Source organism: Nothobranchius furzeri, chromosome 13, assembly GCF_043380555.1.
Source record: "Nothobranchius furzeri strain GRZ-AD chromosome 13, NfurGRZ-RIMD1, whole genome shotgun sequence".
In the NCBI taxonomy this organism is placed as follows: Eukaryota; Metazoa; Chordata; class Actinopteri; order Cyprinodontiformes; family Nothobranchiidae; genus Nothobranchius; species Nothobranchius furzeri.
The window spans coordinates 67248148-67272423 of NC_091753.1; the positions used below are offsets into that span (position 1 = coordinate 67248148).

The 24276-nt window shown below is 40.9% G+C and overlaps 2 protein-coding genes across 6 annotated transcripts in view; both read right to left on the minus strand.

Moving 5' to 3' along the window:
- The window catches only part of lsamp (limbic system associated membrane protein), a 293654-nt gene that overhangs the window by 160183 nt on the left and 109195 nt on the right, over window positions 1–24276 (minus strand). For all 4 annotated transcript variants that reach the window (XR_011516122.1, XM_070543806.1, XM_070543805.1 and 1 more), the window contains exon 3: window positions 782–869. Coding sequence is in view for 3 of the 4 variants with exons in the window: in XM_070543806.1 (XP_070399907.1) it covers window positions 782–869 (88 nt within the window). In the remaining variant the exon portion in view is untranslated. The remainder of the gene's footprint in view (window positions 1–781; window positions 870–24276) is intronic.
- The window catches only part of LOC107374008 (probable serine/threonine-protein kinase ireA), a 33480-nt gene continuing 10086 nt past the window's right edge, over window positions 883–24276 (minus strand). Inside the window, exons 2-10 of one of the 2 annotated variants that reach the window (XM_070543811.1) lie at window positions 24126–24207; window positions 23929–24040; window positions 23638–23656; window positions 23048–23508; window positions 22748–22914; window positions 21296–21522; window positions 18775–21195; window positions 16297–16404; window positions 883–15826 (exon numbers count right to left, since the gene is read on the minus strand). In XM_070543811.1, coding sequence (XP_070399912.1) covers window positions 21168–21195; window positions 21296–21522; window positions 22748–22914; window positions 23048–23201 — 576 coding nt within the window. In that variant the 5' untranslated portion in view covers window positions 23202–23508; window positions 23638–23656; window positions 23929–24040; window positions 24126–24207 and the 3' untranslated portion in view covers window positions 883–15826; window positions 16297–16404; window positions 18775–21167. Of the gene's footprint in view, window positions 15827–16296; window positions 16405–18774; window positions 21196–21295; window positions 21523–22747; window positions 22915–23047; window positions 24041–24125; window positions 24208–24276 lie in introns of both variants that reach the window. The other variant, XM_070543810.1, reaches the window with a different exon arrangement.

Genomic DNA, 24276 nt, shown 5'->3' on the forward strand with positions numbered 1-24276 from the left:
CACAGCCAAAACTACACAATGGAGCCACTAGCCTGGAAAGGAGGCCAGAAATCTTGACACCCCCCCCCCCCCCCCCATTTTTAAAATTAAAAAAAGTGAATGTCTGAGAATAACTACCTCAGTATTATAGGAAATTCGCACATGCTTTTGCTATCACTTTTACTATTACAGTTGCTATTATTACTTTTATTAATATTACTATTATTAATGAATATTGCTACTATTATTAATGAAAATTGCTACAAAAAACAATCTTAATGCTAGAACACTTTATTATGTAAGGGTTAGGGTTTGTATACCCATGCACCCTGTGTTTTGTTACTCTTGTGTTTGTTATGCACTGTCCTGTCATGTCTTCGTGTTCTGTTTGCGACGGGATGGTCAGAAACATCATATCGAGTTATTTGTATGCCAAGTGCCTTCAACAATAAAAGCTCTCTTAATCTCTTAATGCGTCTAACAAGCATATTAACTGATAAGAATTTTGACACAGATTTTGAATTGATGCATTTAAAACAGATCGTGAAAATGTGTAAAATAACATACTTGTGTGTGTGTGTGTGTGTGTGTGTGTGTGTGTGTGTGTGTGTGTGTGTGTGTGTGTGTGTGTGTGTGTGTGTGTGTGTGTGTGTGTGTGTGTGTGTGTGTGTGTGTGTGTGTGTGTGTGTGTGTGTGTGTGTGTGTGTGTGTGTGTGTGTGTGGCATTAAAAAATATTTTGTTTTATTGCAACGGGCCCAGCCAGCTTGAATAAGGAAACAGTGGATTATTGGAAGAGCTTACCCTGCACGATGAGGTAGACCTGCGAGGTCTTGGGCTGCTGTTTAGTCTGTATGGAGCAGGTGTATGAGCCCTCGTCATATACGTCCACCTAAACATAATAAAAGCGCCTATTAGTCAGTTTTAATAATTAGCTTTTATACCACCAGTGAAGCACTCAACAGTACTTCAATACTGTCTAGAATTATGATGTTCTATCTCCTTAATGTATCTTATAGATATTATATTCATGGTTCTCATTAGTCACTTCATTCTATGGTCCTCAAACTAACCATGCAGAGTAATAACTGGGGAACTGTGTGTTAGGACATTAAACCACAGTGATTTCCTAACCTGTAAATGTCTGAAAACCGACATTCCTCATTACCTCATATTTGCTTTCACTAGAACTTCCAGAGAAGGGTTGTTTAACATTTCTGCCTTTGGAACCCAGAGACGGGCCGAGTGAGTGGAAGGATTTTAGCTAACATCCTATAATCAGCTGTGAACTGCCCCTTTTTTCTGTAAATAAGGTTTCCCATCCAGTTTAGTCTAGTAAGTTCTATTCAGTTTAGTGTGTTTTATAATATAAAGATTTTATTTATTGTATTTAGCTTAGTTTTATTTGAGCAAAAAAAAATACAAACTGTAAATTATTTTTAATCTCTTGAATGCAGAATTACAAATTTGACAGCCAGGTACAGCTGTGAGCAATGACCAGAAGCATTTGTGTCTAATGCCTAATTGATATTTCTCTGTCAGCTCTGCAAGGGACACACACACACACACACACACACACATTGACATTTTGCTTTCAGACTTCTCTGTCAGCTGGGGAGTGTTGCAGAACAACTCCTCACCAGGACAGGAGAGGGCGTAGTGCTATTCTGAAGTGTCCTGCCACCGTAACACTCATGTATCTGGTCCACCATTGTGTATTTACTATTGTGTTTACATTGTTTTAATGGATTTCAGAGAATTTTTAGCATGGACAAATTTGTCCTTCATTCCCCTCCACCTCTTCATGTGATCAGCATCTCTAAACTCACTTTCTCATCTTTTCCGTCCACCAATAAAATGCTTGCTGCATTTGTTTGTGCTCCTTCAGTCACGGGTGAATAAACATTCATATTTTCACATTTTTTCTGCAATGCGTTCTTCTCTCCGTTCCGTGTCTGCTGCTAAATATCTCTTTATATTTTGAAGTGGCAAAGAAGATGCATGCTGTTGACGAATGAAGACAGGAAGCAGCATCCTGACCAATCACAAGCTTGCGGACTCGGTCTCTTTTGACGAATGGTTAAAATTTGAGGCATGTCTCCATCTTCTTTTGCAAGCCCACCAAGGGCTCTTGCGTCAACGTGTTATGGCATTGTGTGTGTCTGACGCAGGCGGCTTAAGTCAAGAAGACTGAAATGTCAACATGAGAAATATACAAAAACAGCTGTTATTTGTTTCCATGTTTGTTATATAGTTAGCCTCATTTGCATTTTGTTTCACCAAATAGGTGAAGCAGTCACTTGTTTGTCCTCCACAGCACAAAAAAGCACAAAAGGCTGCATGCACATTCCTGCTGCTCTCAGGATGGCCCTCTGACTGCCTCTCCCACCTTATGCATGTCTCCTGCACAAAAACGCAGATGGGGGTTGGGCAGACACACTCAGGAGCAGCTCACACTCTGTCATCTTGAACCCACTTAAGCCAAAATCCTTGCTGCATCATTTTGAACAAATTTAAGTCAATTTACAGTTGTTGTTTTTTTCAATAGGTTTGGCTAATTTTTCAAAACCGAGATGACATTCTCAAAATCCAAAGTGCATTTGGCAAAATCCTCTGTATGGTTTAGCAAAGCACCATGGAACGATGGCAAAATGTCATTTCTCTACACAAACAGATCAGGCATGCTTCAAAAGTGAAAACTCCTCATGTCTCATGTCCTCTCACATTTGACAAAATGACCTGGATAATGCAACACAGCATAATGGATCAGCAGCAAGTGGTCACGTCTCTCCCAAAACACTTCACATATGCCTCTAAACAAAATATGTGTTTCATGAAAATTGTCAGTGCCCTCAAAGTGCAGAGTCTCTTGAGCTGTATTTCACATGGAGTTGTGAGAACGTCCTCTTGGTTTCAAAAAATGAGCCAAACTTGTAGAAAAAAAATGTATATTGACTTCAATTTGTTCAAAATGTGCACCACTGTGCCACCAACACAAATATTTAAAATATAACGTGTGTGTGTGTGTGTGTGTGTGTGTGTGTGTGTGTGTGTGTGTGTGTGTGTGTGTGTGTGTGTGTGCGCATCTATCAAACAGGGGCCTTCGGTGTCATTACACATTCACCAACAGTGGACCATCAAGCCAAAAGGGGACATTTTTAGGTCCCCTCTTGGACATGCTTTCAATCATGTCAAAAGCCATCAGGTGAATTTTTATCATTTTAGCCAACAGGGGACCTGAAAGTGTGTGAGTGTTAAAGTTGATGTACACCAACACCCCTGCAGGCTGGAGATGGGATTTTAATGACCTATTCACACACGTCACTTTTCACACTCCCCATAACCCAGGCCCCTGGCAGCCTTTCAGACTGTAAAATGACTGTCAAACAGGCTACAAATCAAACAAATCGGTATATTGAAACACAATTAGGTATTTTTGGTAAGAAAGTGTCTAATAACTAAACCAGAATAACTGCTGTTTGTGATGGTTTACTCTTCATTTAACATGCATTGAAAAAGACAAGAAAAATATAATAAATAAAAAACCAGACAAGTAGCATGGGAAGAGTCAGTGATTGAAAAGGCAATACTGCATAATGCATTTCATTGTTGAGCTTTACAACAGAAAGAAAGTCCACACTTGGTTGTATGGAATGACAGGGGGCCACTGTCAGCTGATATATAATAACACAAGTTCCCACTCAGTTACTATAGGGCAATATACACATTCCAGAGTTGGTCATTTAAAAAAGAAAATAGCTAAATGGAAAACAAGAAAATATTCAAGACCATTTCTTTCTGTCTTTACATTAATAAAGAAAAACTAATTTACCATTCACTCTTTTAGGATCCTTAAATCTCCTTGACTTGTTTTAAAAAGCATTGTTTCATACAGAAATCCCCAAATTTGTTTCCTCTAGTAGTGATTAAATATTATTTTGGGTTTTGTAAAAACGGTGTCCAATAACTAAACCAGAATAATTGCTATTTGAGATAGTTTGTTCTACAATTTGTCACGCTCTGTCCCGTCTCCCCGTTCTGTTCAGTCATGTGTCCATGTTAATTGCTCCCACCTGCCTCTCGTCACCCAATCTCCCAGCTCCTCATGTATTTAAACCCTCTCAGTTCTGTGTGTCTTGTCGGTTCATTGTTTCCATGTCCTGCGTGCGTTTATCATTAAAGACCTTTTACATGTTCCAATTTGTCTGCCTGCCTGCTTCCTCCCCAGCATTTGGATCCTCACAATCGCTCAACTTACCCGCACCATGACACAATTATTCTTCAATTAACATGCATTGAAAAAGACAAGAAAAAATATTTGAAAAACAGACAAGTATCAGCATGGGAAGAGTCGGTGATTGAAAAGGCAATTCTGCATAATGCATTTTATTGTTTTTTACAACCAAAAAAAAAAGGTCCACCCTTGGTTGTATGGAATGACATTGGTCCACTGTCGGCTGGTACATAATGGCCATGTTCGAGATGAGCCAGTTCTGTGCAGATTAGATCACCGGTGATCGGTGTGCAGTGCATGCCGGTTACGCCGGGGACACACCGGCCGCGGAAGCGCCGAGAAGCGAATCGCTCACGAAATTCGGCCGCTGCTCGCCGCTCCTCAGTTCAGATCAGACGCGCCCCAGTCGAGGCGCGCCTCGGCTCAGCTGTAGTTTTTCAGTTAAATACTTGGTGTCCTCCATTTCCTCTCTGCCTTTTCTCAGCTCTTTTCCTCTACGTTTGAGTGCGTGTGTGCGTGTGTGTGTGTGTGTGTGTGTGTGTGTGTGTGTGAACCTATGGTATGAGTTGTTTCTGCCAGTTGAATCTCTTGGAACCCGCTCCAATTCTGCAGCTGTATCCTAGCAGTTTCTTCTGAAATGGGTACATAATGTAGATAACCATGTTTTTCGGGGGGCGTACAGCTCCTTGTGTTTCTCAACTTCCATAATTAATTTAAAGTCATCCATCCTAACTGCTTGCCTCAGACTTTCTGCCTCTCTGTCCTGTTTGCTCTGGTGAAAAGACACCCCAAATCACACACCCCTTCACGTGGTCACACACGCACACAAGTTCGATGTGTGTGTATGTGTGTGCGTGTTCGTGTGGTTTTTCTGAAGTGTCTGTTTACGAACACATTTGACTATTGCGGAATTTTATTTTGAAATGCTTTATTTTGTTAACTTTACTGGCCTGCCTCTTATGTCTACGTTTGACTTCCTGCCAGAATTGACGCGATTCACCCGCGGCTCGCGAAAAAATTGAGCCAACGCCGAAATGATCGCAGCACGGCGCGGGCTGGAGCGCCAGCGCGCGCCGGCGCGAGGTGATTCGCAGCGCTTCGGCGGCCCATGTGGTCTATAGAATAGCTTAACAAGGGCGCCGAATGAAGGCGGTCCCATTTTCGCGGCGCTTCCGCGGCCGGTGTGTCCCCGGCGTTAGATTTGTGTCTGACTTGACGCCGACTTGCTCTGACGTCATGCATACGTAGACAACGATAACCTCGTGACAGCAAGGCGGCCACAGATTTTGGAGCAAGGCGCTGCAGTTGCTCTCCACCGGCTGCTAAACCTAGAGGATGACGGGAAACGCCTGGCTCTCGCCTGATCTTGTTGCGAGTCCCCACATGCCAAAGACAGTGGCAAGCTGAAACACACTGGACTGGCTTGTGCGAGCAAAATCAGCCAGCCGACAGGAGCTGGGCTGCAGGTCAAAAAACTGTGGTCAGAAACAAGGGTCACACAAGGGTCACAGGGACAAGAGGACAGAACTGGGCGAAGGGTCAGGAGACTGACCCCACCTCTTTGCCCCACCCCTGGCTTGGAAAGATGGGATTGGAGGAGAACAGAATGAAGACAAGCCCATCAGATCCAGAAGCCCTCTCGGGAACATTGGAGAGAAACTGAAGAATGCTGCAAAAGATGATGTAATGACCTGTGTTAAGAAGAATGCTGCATGTAGTGAAAATGACACCAAATGTTTTGTGTTGAGCTACAAAGTGTGTATCTGGTAAATGACCCCATGACCTTAAGCTGGTCCAGGAAGGGTATATAAGAACAGCTCTGAACAGCAGATAGGGATTGAGAGATTCGACAGCAGTTGGGGCAGAGGACAGAGAGGAGAGCAGATGGGGAGGGGTCATCCCCCGTCCAAACCTGGATGGGGGATGACAGAGAGAGAGACTAGAGAGAGTTCTTGGGGAGATTCTGAGAAGACAAGAGCTAGTGTAAACTAACTCTTATTTAATCATTTTGAACTAATTCCTCCGTGGGGGATAGCAGTTGTTTTTCACTTTACCCATTTTTGTATTTTGATTTTGTAATAAACTTTTTTTTTTGAAAAAGAAACACAATCCTGATTCTTTCAGGTTTTCTCTAAAGCTTCACGAGTGGGGGCTCTGATCATTAATTGCACAGAGGTAAGCACATTAATTACGGGTTCTGGAATTATCAGGACTTACTTTACGGTTTGTGACAGATTAATATAAAGAAACCTTAAGATAACGGGATTGCTTAAAAAGAAGTGAGCTACTACAGAAGGAAAGGTCTTACATATTATTTCACCTTTAAAATAAAAGATATGATTCTAACTTAGGACGCCCAAACCAGGATCTAATACTATAATACTCACCGACATTCCCATCGAACCCTGATGGATGCACCGTCTCATAAGTTCTAACGGAACTAGGTTTTAAAGGAACCGGTAAATGGGACGGGCACGCGACATGGCGCGCCAAACGTGGGGCTACGGAGTGAAGGTCTAAATATTAGATACCGGGCTATCCGACGTAGAACTGTCTTTTAGGCTGATAAAAGCTTGCGCGCTAAGGACCTATTAAGCTTATAACCTTGGAGAGAAAACCGCACCAGTTTCTCGAAAAGGAAAGAAATCTGGGAGAACGGACGATCAACTTAAAAAGGTATAAAGAAAATACGGCATTCCGACGCAAGAAAAGCCAAGGATAAAAGCTAGGCAAAAAATAAAAATAAATAAAGAATAAGAAGAAAAAATAAAACGTGAAAACGAATAAAAATAAAATAAATAAAAATAAGAAAAACTTTTAACCAGCCATGGCAGATAGATCTTTCAATATCCTGTAACCGGAGCTTTCAGAATGAGGCTGGAAAAGCTAGTATGGAGCTGCGGCGGGGCGCTGTCCGGGTGCTGAGGCACAAGTGAGATGGGATTAAACGTCATGGCTGGGCCAAAATCTAGTGAAGAAATGACTTGTAAGATCCCAGGTGCTACGGGCCTAATTTTGCTAACGAAGGGGGATTGTATTAAAGATTGTAAAGTGGCTATGTTTCCGGGCTTCATAGAATCTGCAAATGTGTATCGTTACGCGCAATGGGGAGGCTAGAAGCCGGGAACATGTATAATGTGTGAACCTCTGTGCTTAAGGGCTCCGTGAGGGGAGAAACCGTGCCGCCTGTAAAGGACGGACTTATAACTGGGAGCATTGGAACTCTGCTCCAATTAAACTTTGTTTTTAGAGGACCTGCTTGAAACAAGCACCTAGCTTCCGCTCTCGGCAGCCTGCAGATATGAGAAGCCACAGCTGAACAGAGAAAAAGCACTCAGTCAGCTGAGTAACAACAGACAAGCAGGATGTGGTGACATCACCCCTCCCCCTACTAGTTCTGTTGAGAAGGGAGAGTCCTGAACTAACAGCTCCGTATGATTCTGACCTGACAGACAGCTACACTAATAATGCGTAAGCATTTTTAACCTTGCCACATATGGTGTTGTTGGCAGGATCCATGTAGAACTGTCAAGTAGGTCCATGGATGTGAAGTTTGTGGCACCCTGCGCGGAAGTACGAGGACGCGCTTGTGGAAAGAGGGGGGAAGGTGTGACAGTGTGAGCGTCCTGTCACAATGTCTTGATTGATAATGCATACTGGCCATTTGGCTAAGGGGATGTCCCTTTGGCTGAGTGGTTAGAGCGTAAGACTCCCACCCCGAAGGTCTCGGGATCGAATCCCGCCTGGTCCTCATTTATCCACCTTGCCACAGTTTATAGTTTTTAGCGTAAGCTTCCCACCAGCAGCTGCTAGCAGAGTTAGCTTGTTGCTGTTCAGGTGTGTGAGGAGAATATTTGAAGCTCTGCAGTAAAAAATGTCTTCAGTCTGGAGGGAGAGAGTCTGTGCTTGAAGGAGGAGACTGGAGATGAAGATGATCCAGAGGAGGAGGCAGCCCCACCCCAAAGAAGGCTGCTGCAGTCCCCTGGCTAGATTTTTCTCGCATGGGGGATGTTGCGAGTCCCCACATGCCAAAGACAGTGGCAAGCTGAAACACACTGGACTGGCTTGTGCGAGCAAAATCAGCCAGCCGACAGGAGCTGGGCTGCAGGTCAAAAAACTGTGGTCAGAAACAAGTGTCACACAAGGGTCACAGGGACAAGAGGACAGAACTGGGCGAAGGGTCAGGAGACTGACCCCACCTCTTTGCCCCACCCCTGGCTTGGAAAGATGGGATTGGAGGAGAACAGAATGAAGACAAGCCCATCAGATCCAGAAGCCCTCTCGGGAACATTGGAGAGAAACTGAAGAATGCTGCAAAAGATGATGTAATGACCTGTGTTAAGAAGAATGCTGCATGTAGTGAAAATGACACCAAATGTTTTGTGTTGAGCTACAAAGTGTGTATCTGGTAAATGACCCCTTGACCTTAAGCTGGTCCAGGAAGGGTATATAAGAACAGCTCTGAACAGCAGATAGGGATTGAGAGATTCGACAGCAGTTGGGGCAGAGGACAGAGAGGAGAGCAGATGGGGAGGGGTCATCCCCGTCCAAACCTGGATGGGGGATGACAGAGAGAGAGACTAGAGAGAGTTCTTGGGGAGATTCTGAGAAGACAAGAGTTGGTGTAAACTAACTCTTATTTAATCATTTTGAACTAATTCCTCCGTGGGGGATAGCAGTTGTTTTTCACTTTACCCATTTTTGTATTTTGATTTTGTAATAAACTTTTTTTTAAAAAAGAAACACAATCCTGATTCTTTCAGGTTTTCTCTAAAGCTTCACGAGTGGGGGCTCTAATCATTAATTGCACAGAGGTAAGCACATTAATTACGGGTTCTGGAATTATCAGGACTTACTTTACGGTTTGTGACAGATTAATATAAAGAAACCTTAAGATAACGGGATTGCTTAAAAAGAAGTGAGCTACTACAGAAGGAAAGGTCTTACATATTATTTCACCTTTAAAATAAAAGATATGATTCTAACTTAGGACGCCCAAACCAGGATCTAATACTATAATACTCACCGACATCCCCATCGAACCCTGATGGATGCACCGTCTCATAAGTTCTAACGGAACTAGGTTTTAAAGGAACCGGTAAATGGGACGGGCACGCGACAATCTAAGATCTGATTGGTTCATATTTTGATCCAAACATCCGGTGGTAGAACATGAAATGTTAGTAGTAGCTAAAATCAGGTTTTGATGATAACAATATAGGCCATAAAGAGAACTGTGTTTTGTGTTCTTTTGGCACGTGTCCTATGAGCACACTAAACCTACAGCTGATAACCTTTACTTATTATTACAGTCGTGTCTCTATATGCATTATATTCTATCCACAAGCATGTGAGGATGTGTTTCTGCTGCTAACAGGCACCAGAATTTTACTTGTTCTTTACAAAAAAATGTGTAATTCTAACATAGCAGAAATCTTATTGAATTGATTCAGACATCCTTACATTTTTAAACACCTCAGAAGCAAAAATAACATAATTTATTTCAGCCAAATGCACCATTTTATACTATGCATACTGTTCATCAGATATCTATGAAGCAAAATGTCACTGTTTATTATATTTGTGATTCATTTGTTTAGCAGCACATCACACACACACACACAACATGCTCACTCATGTTTTCTTTGTAATAAACATATATGAATGTTCCTGGAAATAGAACATGAACAGCAATATGAGTCACTGTTACGGATGCCAGGCTGGCCTGTGGAGAGAAGCAGCCAGAATCACCAAGCCCTGGTGAATCAGCCTGACACCGCCCCTCCTCCTCCTCTCTCCCGGGCTGCTGAGGAGCAGTGTTGCCAACTCAGCGACTTTGTCACTGTTCCTAACGACTTTTTGACCCCCCTCAACGACTTTTTTTCCAAAAAGCGCCTAGCGACAAACTTGGCGACATTTCTCAGGACCCGTTGCTACTTTCTGTAGAACTTTCTTGTACATATTCCCTACAGATTAGCAACAAAGAAACCATTTGCACTCTGAACCGTTCTTCCGGGAGTAAGGAAAGAGAACGATAATCTGCACATGTGCACGAGGACTGACCAATCATAAACCGTTTTCGGCTGGGCAGTTTCACTGAAGACAGAGTACAGCTGCAGAGCTGGAGACCGCCGATTTACGTCTGCTGCTTTCATATTGCTGCAGGCTCACGCTTCTACTAGAGACGGCGCGGGTGCCATCTCTGGTTCTGCAGCCGTCAGACACTTTGGTTTTTCCTGCATTTGGCAAATAAAGTCATCGGGAGTTTCAACTACCGTCCCGTTTACACACGCAGCTCTGTGGCTCATCTGAATTTCCTTCAGAGACACAGGGATGGTTGTACCATGAGACACCCGCTCCCTTTTGCTCGGTGCACCGTTATTATCACGATGGAGAGAATACACAACAGAGCAGTTGAGAAACTATGAGGTGTAAAAAAACAGCTTTTTAGGAAAATGTCTGTGAGAATGAGGAGAGCAGGAGGTCTGAGTTATATCCTACAACAGAACTGGTTGGATCACCACACCGTATTCTGTTCACCATGTTCTTAATGTCACTGTATTGGTAGTTTTGGAATTTATTGTACATATCAAAGCAATTTGGGCCATTTTAATCATACTAATTAATAACTGTAACATATAACATAGTTTTTATTTTCCTCCCTTTTAGTCCTATTATATATATATATATATATATATATATATATATATATGTGTGTGTGTGTGTGTGTGTGTGTGTGTGTGTGTGTGTGTGTGTGTGTGTGTGTGTGTATGTATATATAAAGATGCTATGGGAAAACGAACGCTAATGTGGCGTGATGACGTCATCAATATGTAAATTAGCACGTGACGTCATCTGGCGACGTCTAGTGACTTTTGGGGGGAACTTCAGCTACTTTCAGTCAAAAACAGTTGGCAACACTGCTGAGGAGCACAGATGCAAGAAATCATCATGATGAGCCAACACCTGTATAAAAAGGGCTGTGCTTTCAGCAGTCTGGGAGGCAGCAGTGCAGGGGTTCTGCTGTCCTCCAGGTTTTGTGTAGTTTCAACCCCTTTTCGTCTGGATTTGTTTGAGTGTGGAACTTTTGTAGTTTTTAAATCTTATTGAGAAAGAGTGGATGATCCAGTGGGATCTTTTGTGTGTTCGGTTTTTAAAAGGTTAACTTTGTTTGTGGCAATTTTACTGAACTCGTTTTTAAACACCTTTCGTTGTGGTAAAGCTTTTAATATAAGATTTTACCAGGTGTTTTATAGTTGATAATTTGCTTTGTAATGTTAACCTTTTAGAGAGATCTGTTTGCTTGTGGTTTTAATACCTTTTTGTTCAAATAAACCCATTTTAAACTCCTCCGCCAGTTATTATGTTACCCCCATCCTTCACATTTTTACCAACACATGTTGGGGATGTAACAGTCACACTCGATCAATTGCTGAGTTTATTGAGATCTGTGGAGTTCTCAGTCATCCAGGTCATAGTTATTTTAAAACAGGTTGTCAAACAGCAACTGGATTATGTTATTTCTTTAACAACATTTCACCCTCTCATTCCAGAAAGCTTTCTCAGTTTGTTGAGTTCTCAATGTTGAATGGAGACACAGCCACAGTTATTGGTTATGTCACCATAAGCTTTAATGAAGAAACAAATGTCATGATAAGTTCCACCATCAGTAAAGTTCTACAATAACTAATGAAAATTGTTTATCCCTCTTCTGTCTGCAAATGGATGAACATTTTGGTCGCACAGCGGTGGGAAGTGCACCACCTGGCACAACTGTTTCAACTCCCCTCTTTCCTAAAGAAGCCCATCCTTCAGCGGCTGGCTCAGCAATCACCTGCTGAAACCGAAGAGCAACCTGGTCCGTCATCGGCCATACAGGACAGACAAGCTTCTGGCTCTAAGAGAAGCAAGACTGCTCATCTCCCAGCATTTTTTCAGTCCAATGAGGCACATGCTGAGCGCAGGACCACTGCATTGGAGTCACTTACAAGGCCAGAATTGGCCAACTGGAGACGGCTGAAAGAAAAAAGAAGGGGGTTTGAGAAACTAGTAATTACATGCATGGGTCAAATCCTGAATCAGTTAAAAGAACTTGGAAAGCAGCAAGAAAAACGTATCACTTTGTTAGAAGGACACTCAAAATAAAGATGTATATCTGAGCGTTAAAGGTATTTTTGTTTCTTGTCTTTAAAGGATTTAACATAAAAGCAGTGGTTGGCATGTCGGCATGTCAAATTACAAACGGTAATATCCCTTTGACTCTGGGGACCACTGATGCTCTGAGATCCCCTGATGGTTTTGCCTGGGTTCATATCACCCAGTTTTCATGAGCTGCCACTGGGAGGCACATCAGGAGTCTTGATGATAGAGATGCACTTTGTTTAAAACTTAATGTACAGATTTAGGAGTTAGAGCAGACTGATTTCACTTAAAGTGCATCAAATCACCCTGTGGCATACAGCACACCAGCTCACATACAGTGGGGCAAAAAAGTATTTAGTCAGCCACCAATTGCAAGTTCTCCCACTTAAAATGATGACAGAGGTCAGTAATTTTCATCATAGGTACCGCAAAACTCGGAGAAATTATTACCTCACAATAAAAGAGATGTATTGAGTTTGCGTCCTCAACATGTCATTTTATAGGTTATCCGCTTTCACCGCGGCGCTGCGCTCCGTTTCAATCAGGCTGTACAGCAGGATTTCCCCTCCTAGCGATATTTTTCCTAACTCTGATTGCTTCATGCTATAGATCGTTGGAAAGCTGCTTTTATGTACTTTTAGGAACCGTTGGAATTATTTGAATCTGATCAGCCATTCAAAAGTTATAAAACGGAGCATTTTGGATGACAAACTCAGCACGTCTGAATCTGTGTTGTGGTTCGTCGCGCTCAAGACAGGGAATCCCGGTGGCTACCGTAATGTACTGTATGTGCACGGAAAGCCCCATTTTTAATCTTTTCAGCACTTTGGGAATTTTAATGATATCTTGAACTAGAGCAGGGATCGGCAACCCGCGGCTCTTCCATTTGTAAAATGGATATTTCAATAAAATGCTTTATATTTTACTGAATTTAGTTTATATCTGTAAGTCAATTCTATGTGAAGATTGTCTGCGTAAACCTGAACAGTTCCAACCCGGTCTTACTGTGAGACCGTGTTGGGCCACGCTTGTGCGTAATCATGTGCGCTTATTGTGAGATTCTGGGCTTCTCCTCAGAAAGCTCCTGTCGCACATTGGAGACAGGAACAAGCGCTATTCAGCCAAAGTTTCATAATCAGGGAACATTTTCTAAGTGACAAGTCTCTCTGAGCGACAGGGTTTGGAAAACTCTCACTTCAGTGGGAGGAAGCTTCCCGCATGCGCTTCTGCGACGCTCGGATCCCGCACGTCTTTTAACACATTGGTCAGGATTGACGCACTTTGTTTTCATTTAGTTGGTTAAAAAAAGTCGGGCTTGGGCTCAGGCCGGGCCAGAGAATCCTGAAAACCTTTTCGGGCCGGGTTGGGCTGGGGCTCCACCCCCTCGGGCCGGGCCGGACACGGGCTCAGATTTTAGGCCCGTGCAGGGCTCTATGCCAGCGTCCACAGACAGGCAAGAACACTTTTGGACAGGGGTAATTTGGTGTGCTGTCTGTCCATGTGGAATGGTCCCAGTGCCATCACTAGATCCTAAATGGAAAAGTCAGAAAGTGAACATGATGTCTGAGCAAATATGAGTAGTGGTAACCATCACAAAAGCCTACCTCCACTTGTCCTCTGGAAAGTCTGAAGTGGCTTTTAAAGCCAGAATGACGGTATAAAGGAATAACATTCTCAACAAAGTGTTTCACTTTTGGCTCAGACCTGAAAGAAATTATATGCACATTATTATTCTAATTTACATCTGAAGCAGTATCTTCAAAGGTGAAATCTGCAGCCTTGTTTAACTTTTGGACTATTTCCAAATGAGTTTTTAGATCTTAAACAAAGAAACAAATGCACATGGCGGTTGTATTTGGCATTGTACTACTTTAATGCGGTTACCTACCTTTGCAGTAGATATCCATTTTCATGTAGAAGAATAGGTATTTCATCTGAATCTATTCCATCCGCGATTATGAACGCTAACGCGATATCTTCAGCCATCGTCACCTGCGAGCTACACATGCAGGAAATTGTGTCTGACTTATGGGCTCGACACACGGGAGGCGACATCGCCTCTCCTCCATTCATTTTCAATGAGACATGCGCGACAAAGCCATAATCGCGGGTCTCTCTCCTACCAAGCGAAACGCGAAAAACGTGCGTGTGAAAGTTTGCACTCGTGCACGTGTCGTGCACGGACGACCCAGCGACGCGATCCCAGAAAGTTGAAACATTTTCAACTTTGAGCAACAGCGATGAAATCAACAGAGGTTTCATTCACTGACCAATGAGCGGGCAGGATGCTCCGTAAATCTCCGAGCAAACATGGGGGAGAAGTTGATTATTATTATGTTTTATATAGTAAAATCACAAGTAAGATTTCACATAACTCTAGCAGCAACTTGTGAAACATCATATCTACCACTTTATTAACTCTGAACCGCTTAAATAACCTTAATTCCCTCCAACCTGACACAGCCAAACAGATCAACGGAAGTTTCGATTTCGCCATGGAACAGAACGCGTAGACGGTTTTGCCGCTGGCCGCTGCCACAGATCGCCTCCCGTGTGACAGGTCATAAAAGCGACAGTGACAAATTTCGCTGATCGCGGTCGTTTGTCGCCTCCCGTGTGTCGAGCCCATTAAATGCCGGCTTTCAGCCACTCCCCCTGCTGCTTCCGTCTGCTCTCATCTGTTTTCCAGGCGAGGCGCAGCTCAACTCGAACACGGCCAATTACACAATTTCCCACTCAGTTAACATAGAGCGATATACACATTCGAGAGTAGGTAATTAAAAAGAAACAAGCTAAATGGAAAACATAAGAAAATATTTAAAATATATGCAGCTAATGTGCAGTGTTACTTTACAAATTGGCAATGTTGTCACTGCTATTTAAATTGTGAAATGCAAATAAAAAAGTGAAGCAATATTTAACTATTGTAGATATGAAGACAATGTGTTACTAAAAATAATAAGTAAAGAAAAATGCATGAGGTAAATAGGAGTCACCAGTTTCTCTGGAATTCAAAGGATAACTCGGGGAGAGTACTGTTTAACCTCTTAAAGCTCAGTGTTAAACTATTGCAACAATGTGTACAGTCTCCAAGGATGTACATGCATTATTAATATAGATTAAAAAATTGAATTTTTACTGATTAAAAAGTGTAACTTATGTTGGCAAATTGAGAAGGCATATTTGATGGATCCATTTGAATTTACATAAAATGACCAATTGTTTGTACACGTAAGAACTTAGGATTACTGGTCTTGTTATTGTTAGCACAAAGACCTCCTCATAGCAGTAATTTTGTTGTGCACAAAATATTTTACTGCTTTCCAGTCAGTTCCTTTATCCCTTAGAAGCTGATTGTCATTTAGGCATCTTTGACACTCTGCTTTTCCTGGAATTTTCATTTCCTTTAGAAAGTTCTTGAAATGCTCGCCAATGACTTCTCTCTCAGTCTGACCAGGGCTTTTTGGGTTTCCCTGTTAGTAAATTAACAAGAGAAAGTAATAAATGGATTAATAAAAATCACGCACAATCTGGTCAACAAATATCAAGATATTCAATTTAGATTTATAACTATATAGGTTAGGGAACCCTGGTCCTGGAAAGCCGCTATCCAGCATGTTTTAGAGGTTTCCCTGCTTCAACAAACCTGATTTCAATCAGCAGGTGATTAACAGGCTTCTGCGGAGTCTGATGAGCAGCTAAACAGGTGAACCAACTGTGTTGAAGCAGGGAAACCTCTAAAATGTGCTGGATAGCGGCTCTCCAGGACCGGGGTTCCCTACCTCTGCCTTATACGGAGTGAAATGAGTAACTCACTCAAAAAACTGTCAGCAATTCAAGGTAAAAAAAAAATAAAAAATAACACATTGCTAAGCTGTGTATTAAACAAGAAAAAAACAAATGGAGATTGAAAAGAAACAGAACATAACAAGGAGTAACTCACCCTTTTTTATCAATGGCACTGATGATTTTTTAATGCCCCCAGTAGCCTTTTTTGATTCAGCTGTGCTCTCTTTGCAGGGTCTATCGTTTGAAATTTCTGAAAAAAGCACTGTTGGCAATTTTTAAGTTGTTAACATGGGATAAAATTGACTTAATGATTTACAAACAGTGGATTTAACCCTTTAAGACCGGCGGGAGCACCGGCGCTCCCATTTGCATAGCTGTGTTCAAATGCTTGTAAAACTGAAACTATATAAGATAGAACAAAACTTTTTTTTGCATATCAAACCGGAGGACTTGGACTTAAATCTCACACACTGAACACGTCCCAGAGTGCTGCGTATATCCACTAATGAGTTTGCAAAAAACAACCAAAATGCGCAAATAAGAAAAGCGTTTTCATTCAGACACAGACGCTGTGTCGTTCTGTTCTGCACCTCACGGGGCTTCACACGCTAGAATAAACGTCATCACGTTGTCAACGTGAACTGTCACATGATTGTCACTCACCAAATCGCTTGCTTTGATGTCATTTTCCCGCGAATTGTAGTTCTTTGTAGTCCCAGTCTTTCAGCTTTTTTCTTGTGCTTTTTCGCAATAATACGTTTAGACAAACACATCCTACACACATCACACACCCACTACAAACTTCTGACACACACACACACACACACACCACTACGAACGTTTTGATGAATCGTAGACCCGCCAAACAGTACATCCTCCCTCCTCAAAGCAGATGACGCCATTACAGCGCCAGAAGATTTTTAAGTTTCACTTTAAGTTTCCTCATGTACATATTTATGCAATATTCTTTAGTATTGTTATTATTATTATTATTAGTGAGAAAAAAGGAAAGCTGCATACTACCGAAAAATTAGCTAAAAATATTCAACATTATTATATTAGACTCCTGCAGATTATCATTTTTGTTTTTGTTTATATAAATGAGTGTTACAGTTTATATAAATGAGTGTATCTCGGAAACTATTTTATGGAAGCACTTCAAATAAATTTGTGGTTGTTCGAAAGGATTTTGTGAAACTTTTTTCTATTGACAATTTTGAGGGATAAAGCTGTGGTATTTCTGTATGATGAAAAATATGTGTAAAAACAAAAAACGATTTTCAATGTCTCTATAGATCAGGGGTTGCATGAATTAATTTTTTTAAAGTCGACAGTCAAGTAAAGAAAATCGAGTCGACTTCGACTAGTCGTTGATGACGTCATACACCTGAAGCGGCCGGGGGGGTCGGTAGGTTCGCTGGAGTTTTTGACAATTAAAACTGCGCCCACTTGTTCTAACATCTCTTTTAACAACGGTAATTTCTGCATCCTACTTCAGTCCTCTCCCCCCTCCCCCTGCGCAGCAGCAGCAAACTGATGCGCCTGCAGCCTCTCGGAGTTCCTGCTGCTCTAAACATTAAAATAATTATTTCATTTTCTGTTCCTCACTTCTGATTACCTTCAATGGTGTCTGTTTGTTGCAACCAGCAGGTACAAAAACTAACTTGTTTTTATTTGACTATTTTTCTGTCCTGCCTGTTTATTATCTTCCTGCATCTCCTCTCAGTCCTAAAGAAACTGCTACATGGCTTCATATATATTCACCTTATGAGTTACCTTTGAACTGCAGTTCTAAAAGATCTACTGACCGCAAAAACAGCGGAGTGCCGCTGCTCGCCGGCCGACTACAACGGGACCGTTTTTGCTGCGGAGTTCGTGCCGGAGCGGAGATAGTGGAATCTTAGGGGTGCGTCACCGGAGAACAAAACAGGTGAAGAGCCTCGCTCCACAGCAGCGAAACGCATCAGGCACAAATAACAGTCAGAAAACATGAAAGGAAATGAGCCGACATGAACGATCGCATGTTTAATTTGTTTTTGAGGTGGTGACACCTGATTTGGCGGTGCTCAGGACGCAGATGTCTGGAGCAGCGCGTCAACGATCAGAGCTTTGCATGCGCAAACTGGTTAAGATTAGGATGGGGGTGAGGGGAAGGTAAAATTGCAAGAGGGAAAAGGTCACAGTTTGGTTAAATGTCCGTTTTACCGCCGGTGTCAGTACCAACGCTCTGGCACAGCGCGTCGCCTCCGCCTCCCGACGCAGGGGCTCATTACCTGCTGGAGGACTGCATCTTGTCAGTCATTATCACGTGACAGCGACTAGTCGATGACAGGCATAAAAAGTCACTACAGAGCCGTGAAGTCGACTAGTTCATACAACCCCTAGTATAGATAATTGCATTTGTTAGTTAAATATTTTGTTGCTATGAAAATTTTACATTTATATAATTATAATTTAGAATGTAATGGTTGTATTGATGAATACAAAGTTGAAATACTCCAAAAAAATGGCACCACAGCATGTAAAAATGTAAATATAAGTTCTGGCGAACTTGTTCTATGGCAGGTCTTAAAGGGTTAATGAGTAGATTTTAATTTACCATTTTTACAGTGAATATAGTGGAAAAACTTACCTTTTTGACATGTGGTAGCAGTTGCCTCACATTGTGTATCTCCATATGAGTCACTTGATTATTTTTCAGCTGCAATAAAATGTTTTAAGTGAATAAACCTATATTTTAAACAGTTTTCACCTTACGTTATCTAATACATTAAGAAAAAAATTAAATCATTCACTTACAGTTGTTAGGTGTGATGTTTTCCAGGGATTTTGCTTGAATTTACCCATTGCACCTTGCAGAGCAAACAGAAGTCTACTGACTTTTGTCAAATGGAGAGTTTCTTCAGGTAGTCTGTAAAACTCCCTATGCACATATGTCCCATAAAAGTGGCCAGTTGGTCTAATTCATGGTTTTGCAGGTTAAGGAGCTGTGAAATCGTGGCTACATACTTTCGTAGTTTTGTTGATGTGAGATTTTCCGGGTGTTTAGCTCCACAGCTTTCTGCAAACTGCTTCAAGCTATCACATCCACGAATGCTCTCTTGTGAGCCATAAAACGGACGGGCAAAAATGTAGGGATTAGTGGGGGAAATCCCAGCCTCTTTTGTTTTTATAAGAAGTTCTACAGATTCTTTTATATTTAACGGGAACAGCACAGGTACTTTGCGGCCTCTTTTCCCTCGTACCTCCCCCCGATGAGATTCTCACAAAGTTTTTTTTTTCAAATGGCGAGAGGCTCTCCAAAACGTCATCATGCATGTTGTGTTTGTTCTTCTGTAAATATGTGTTGAGTTCCATTCTTGAAACTTCACCTTGTCAACGACAATTGAACAGTATCAGTTGTGTGAGTGATTTGAGAGAGCTCACTCCATGATTTTTGTGATGGTTGGTCAGTAAGATTTTTTTGTGGACCACCTCAAGGCATTTTAGGTAGTCCTGAAGTTTTTTTATGTCTCCTGACAAAGGCAGTATTTGAGGGCTGTTCCATTTTTTCTGGTATAGAGTTTTTAGGGCATTGGATGACACATGTGTTATCCATTCCAGTTCAATTAGCTTGATATATTGCTCTGCTTTTGACTTTAAATCATCATCCTGTTGATGCAGAGCCTCTCCTTGCAAAATGTATGACACTTAAACAAGAGAATGGCGAAGTTTACGTGCTGTTGAGGATACTGAGAATCTGTTTGATAATTTATTAAACCCAGTTATCTGTTTTACAGCCTCAAGGACTGTGTTGAATTTTCCAGGGCAAATCAAGTCCTTCAAAAAAAACGATGAACTTGTCTAGATTTCTTGCAATAATAACAAGTCTGGCAAGTTCCCTCATCTTATTTCTGATGTCTGCTCGATGTCGTACAACTTTTCCATTTTTAAGGAACATTCTCTCTCCCAGTGATATAATAAGGGTGTCCGCCTTTACTAACGGAGTTACATGATCATATGTCGTTTCCTGGAGAACGGTTTTAAGACCATTGGAAACTGTGTTCTCCATTGGTAACATCAGTGAACAACTTGCCTGAATCCTTCTTTTCACAGCCTTATCCTCTTTAATTTGCAGTCTACAATGCTTGTGGTGTCTCCAGAGATCGGTCTTGATGCACATAGCAAAACAAAACTTGCAAGGCAGGTAGTCTGTTGCACCTGATGGATAAGTTGCTTGCCTTTTTGGTACAATTTGTCCTTTTCCAGAGGACAGGACAGAACAGTTGTGGTTTTAGTTTCCCATGTTTCTTACTTTGGTCAAAAGTAGGCAGTGCATGGCTGATCCTTTCTTGTGCGCAAGTGCCTTGGCAACATCAGGTTTATCTTACTGCTTTTGCTTCAGATGTCTTGTGATTTTTGTGTACGGCTTTTCACAGTAAAGGCAATAATTCTTCTTATCATAGACACGTTGGTGTGCAGTGTTTTAAGACATTTTTACTGTGACGTTATGTTGTTGAGAGTTACCATCATGTGAAGACTGTTTGATTTTATACGGTGGTTTTCCAGAGATGACTTCCTTTCCTGTCATTTGTTCTTCTGATTGTTTATCGTCAATAAAATGATGATACATGCATCAATATTTCATACAATGTTAGGAAATTCTTCACCACTCTTTAGATATTCAAACCATTAATTACCATTTCACACTCAGAAAAGTCCTCCCCTGAGACAGAAGATGAAGTCAACAGGATACTGCCAGAAATCTCAGGTTGATCACTGACATTATCCTCATCAATGTCTAGCTCATCTGTTTTCTGAGGACAGCAATTTGATGTATGGGTTCCAATCTGTAAAAACAAATATTAGTGGATCGATTCTTATATCAAGTGACAGTGAAAATGTAGGCATTGGAATGAACAGTAAAACAAAATCTCTACTGTAGCAAAATTGTTGGTGTGTTACAGTAAATGAACCTAATATTGCCCAAGCCACTTGTAAAAACATGCTTTATTTTGATTCTCATTCCCAGCCTTGTTCATTGTTTCAGTACCAGCAGACTGATGTGTCAAACCTGAAATAATTTAAAATAAGGTTAATCAACTTTCATGGAAATGATTTAAGATGGTGTTTTCCAATCTATAAAAAATTAAATTTAAAATTATGGTACTTACACGTGACAGCCTTGACATTCTTCGATGGTGGGACGTTCTTCAAGTGACCTACTTAGCATCCTGGTAATAATACCTTTTTGGCTGCTCCATTTTTCCTCACATTGAAGCGTGAAGTTGCCCATTCTGACATTTTGAGATAGTCCAATGGGATCGTCAGAGTAGGGTAATCTACTTTGAAAGGGATGTTGCCCATCAGTCAAGATGTAATGCAGCAAGCAACCAGCTACCTAAAATGAAACAATACATCAAAACAAAGTAATTAAGTATCACAATGACAGCTCATTGCATTATGTAATTTGCACTAAAATAGCCATATTGAACATAGTGAATAACAATAATTATAATTAAAACATTTGATTAAATATAGTGATGAGCCGGATACTCGTTTCAGACGAGTATCCAGTACGGATAAAGCATTTTTGACGAATACGAGCATGAAACAAGTAAAACTCGTAAATATCTGTAATCGTGCTGAAGGAAAATCCTCATTGGGTAACTGTCTTCACGCTCTGTGATTGACCAGTCACATAGAGCACCCACCCCTCCCAACACACAAAACTCTGCAGCCGGGAGCTCAGTCCGTCCGGCCCATCCACACACACAAAGAGACAGTAACGGATCTCTCTGTGCTTGCTTCACTGTTGCTCACGTTTCTTCAGTACTCCCTAGGGTTTCTTTACTTCGCCTCTTTTTTGGTTTGATATTTAAAGTTACTTTTTCGTAAAGTACGTGGTGCATTTGACAAGACAGAGCTGAAAACGGCTCGTGCTGCGTCAGTTACTGCCTCCGCTCCGGTCTGTTTTTTTTTTTTAACTCTCCCTCTCTATCTCTCGCTCTCTCACACACACACCTTAATCAACATTGTTTTGTTTAACTTTGTGTGGGGAAAAATGCCAAGAACGTTAGACAAAAAATCAGTTTAATCAAAAAAAAGTTGTGTCTGATTCTAGTATTTCATATTTTCTAGTTCCTACTGCATGAGTTCAGATGTATTAATTCATGCAATTAAATATTAATGTTCTGATTTTATTGAAAAACTTGTTTTGTAATAATTCCTTTACTATTGGGATCAAAATATTTAATTTAAACTCTGAGGCTGCTCTGTAAATAGTTTTCAAATAAACAATATGCATAGCAACTTCTGATCAATCCATATCAATTTCAGACTTAAAATAATGTATTGATGTAAACCACACCCTCTTCCGGTTAAACTACACACACTTCCGGGTTAGGCCACGCCCACTCCGAGTAGGCCTACAGATACAGATAATTTAGATGGTTGAACAGATACAGATAGTGGTATACCCGCTCATCCCTATTTAAATACTTTGAATGTTGACAAATGGGCATTTTACCATGGTGTAATTCTATTATTACATTTGAAGAAATTCAAACACTTGCTGATTATGGATCAAATTAAACCATCATATAACATTTACAAGGTGAACATACTTGGATATCTGATTCCTTCTTGTATCTATACTTTAGACCTCCAACATCCTCATAATTGGACCAGGAAAAGGATCCAGCCATTTGTGAAAACGTCAACAACGTCGTCTGTGCAAGATCCAGTTTCCTGCTTGCTCCAAAGTCTCTAATATAAAGTTTATTGTTGATGTCTGTGCAAAAAAGAAAAAAAATGGTCATTTACTAATTCAAACATTAAACCATAACATCATTAAAACTAACATTTTGATCTTTTACATTTATAAGTAAAAATAACAGGATAGTTTTGCCATGCATTTCTTTTACCGAACAAGATGTTTTCAGGCTTCAAATCTCTGTGCAAAATTCCATGTGAGTGCAGTTCCTCAAGTCCCAGCAACAACTCTTGGCAGATCTGTAGTCTTCGTTGCTCTGTCAAGTTTTGTCTCTCAGGAAAATCCTTATTTTCAATCAGTTCCATGAGATTATATTCGCAGAGAAGGGAGACGAAGTAGGCAAAATGTGTCTTCCAACACAGTAAGGGGCTGCAACAGATGTTCAGTTTGTAACTTTTTTGAACAAAGAAAATTAACTATTTCCAATTCCTTTTCAGAAATATGTTTAGAAACTTGTTTAACTGCCACAAGGCAGTTGTGAATGAGTCCTGGAAACACTTCTGCTGCATTGCATCCATTTGCAATCTTCTGTTTTTGGTTGAATACAAGGCATCAATTTTCACCACACCAGGCTCAGTCAAAATTTTCGAGAAATCTCCTCCAACGGGATTCCTTAAAAATTAAAGAAACAATCGGACAATAGAAAAACATGAGAATATGAAAAGCATACAATTGTTTAAACATAATAGGAAATTTTTCTGTGTATAGACATGGAGGCAAAAAACCTCCACATAGCTTCACCTTCTTTTCCATGCGCTCACTACAAGGAGACACAGAGGTTTTCAAAAAAAAAAAACCCAGACAATTACAGTATGACATTTAAATATGTAAGTTTTATTTTACTCACTGATAGGCTTTGTAAAGCATTTTAAGTGTTACAATGTGTTTTAAAGACATTTATACCAGTTTCCAAAACACATTTACAATATCACTAATGTTAAGAGATGACAATGGTGTAATCCTTGAGACTAATGGCATATAATAAAACATGCAATGGATAAAAACAGTATATGTAAATAAAAATATAAATACCTGTAGCCATGAGCAGTTAAGAGTCTCCATAGTCATAAACAATTTCTTCTCCTGCTAGTATTTCTTTGATTGCAAATGCACACAGGTGGGGTATTTTCTGCTCATCCAGTACCTTTGGACAAAAAAGGAACAGACACAAATGAGTTAGTCAGTATATTGTTTTAAATGTTTTTACATAACACTTCTGTGTGACTTACTATTTTCACTTTGCTGTTTGGCTTGATGTGATCGTCATTTAGGAATCTTCCAAGTATTGCCGTATCTTTACTGCCGTCAACACTGCAAATCAGGGCATCTTACTTACACTTATTCATGAACTTGTTCTAGTTCTAGTTAGGAGGTTCATGT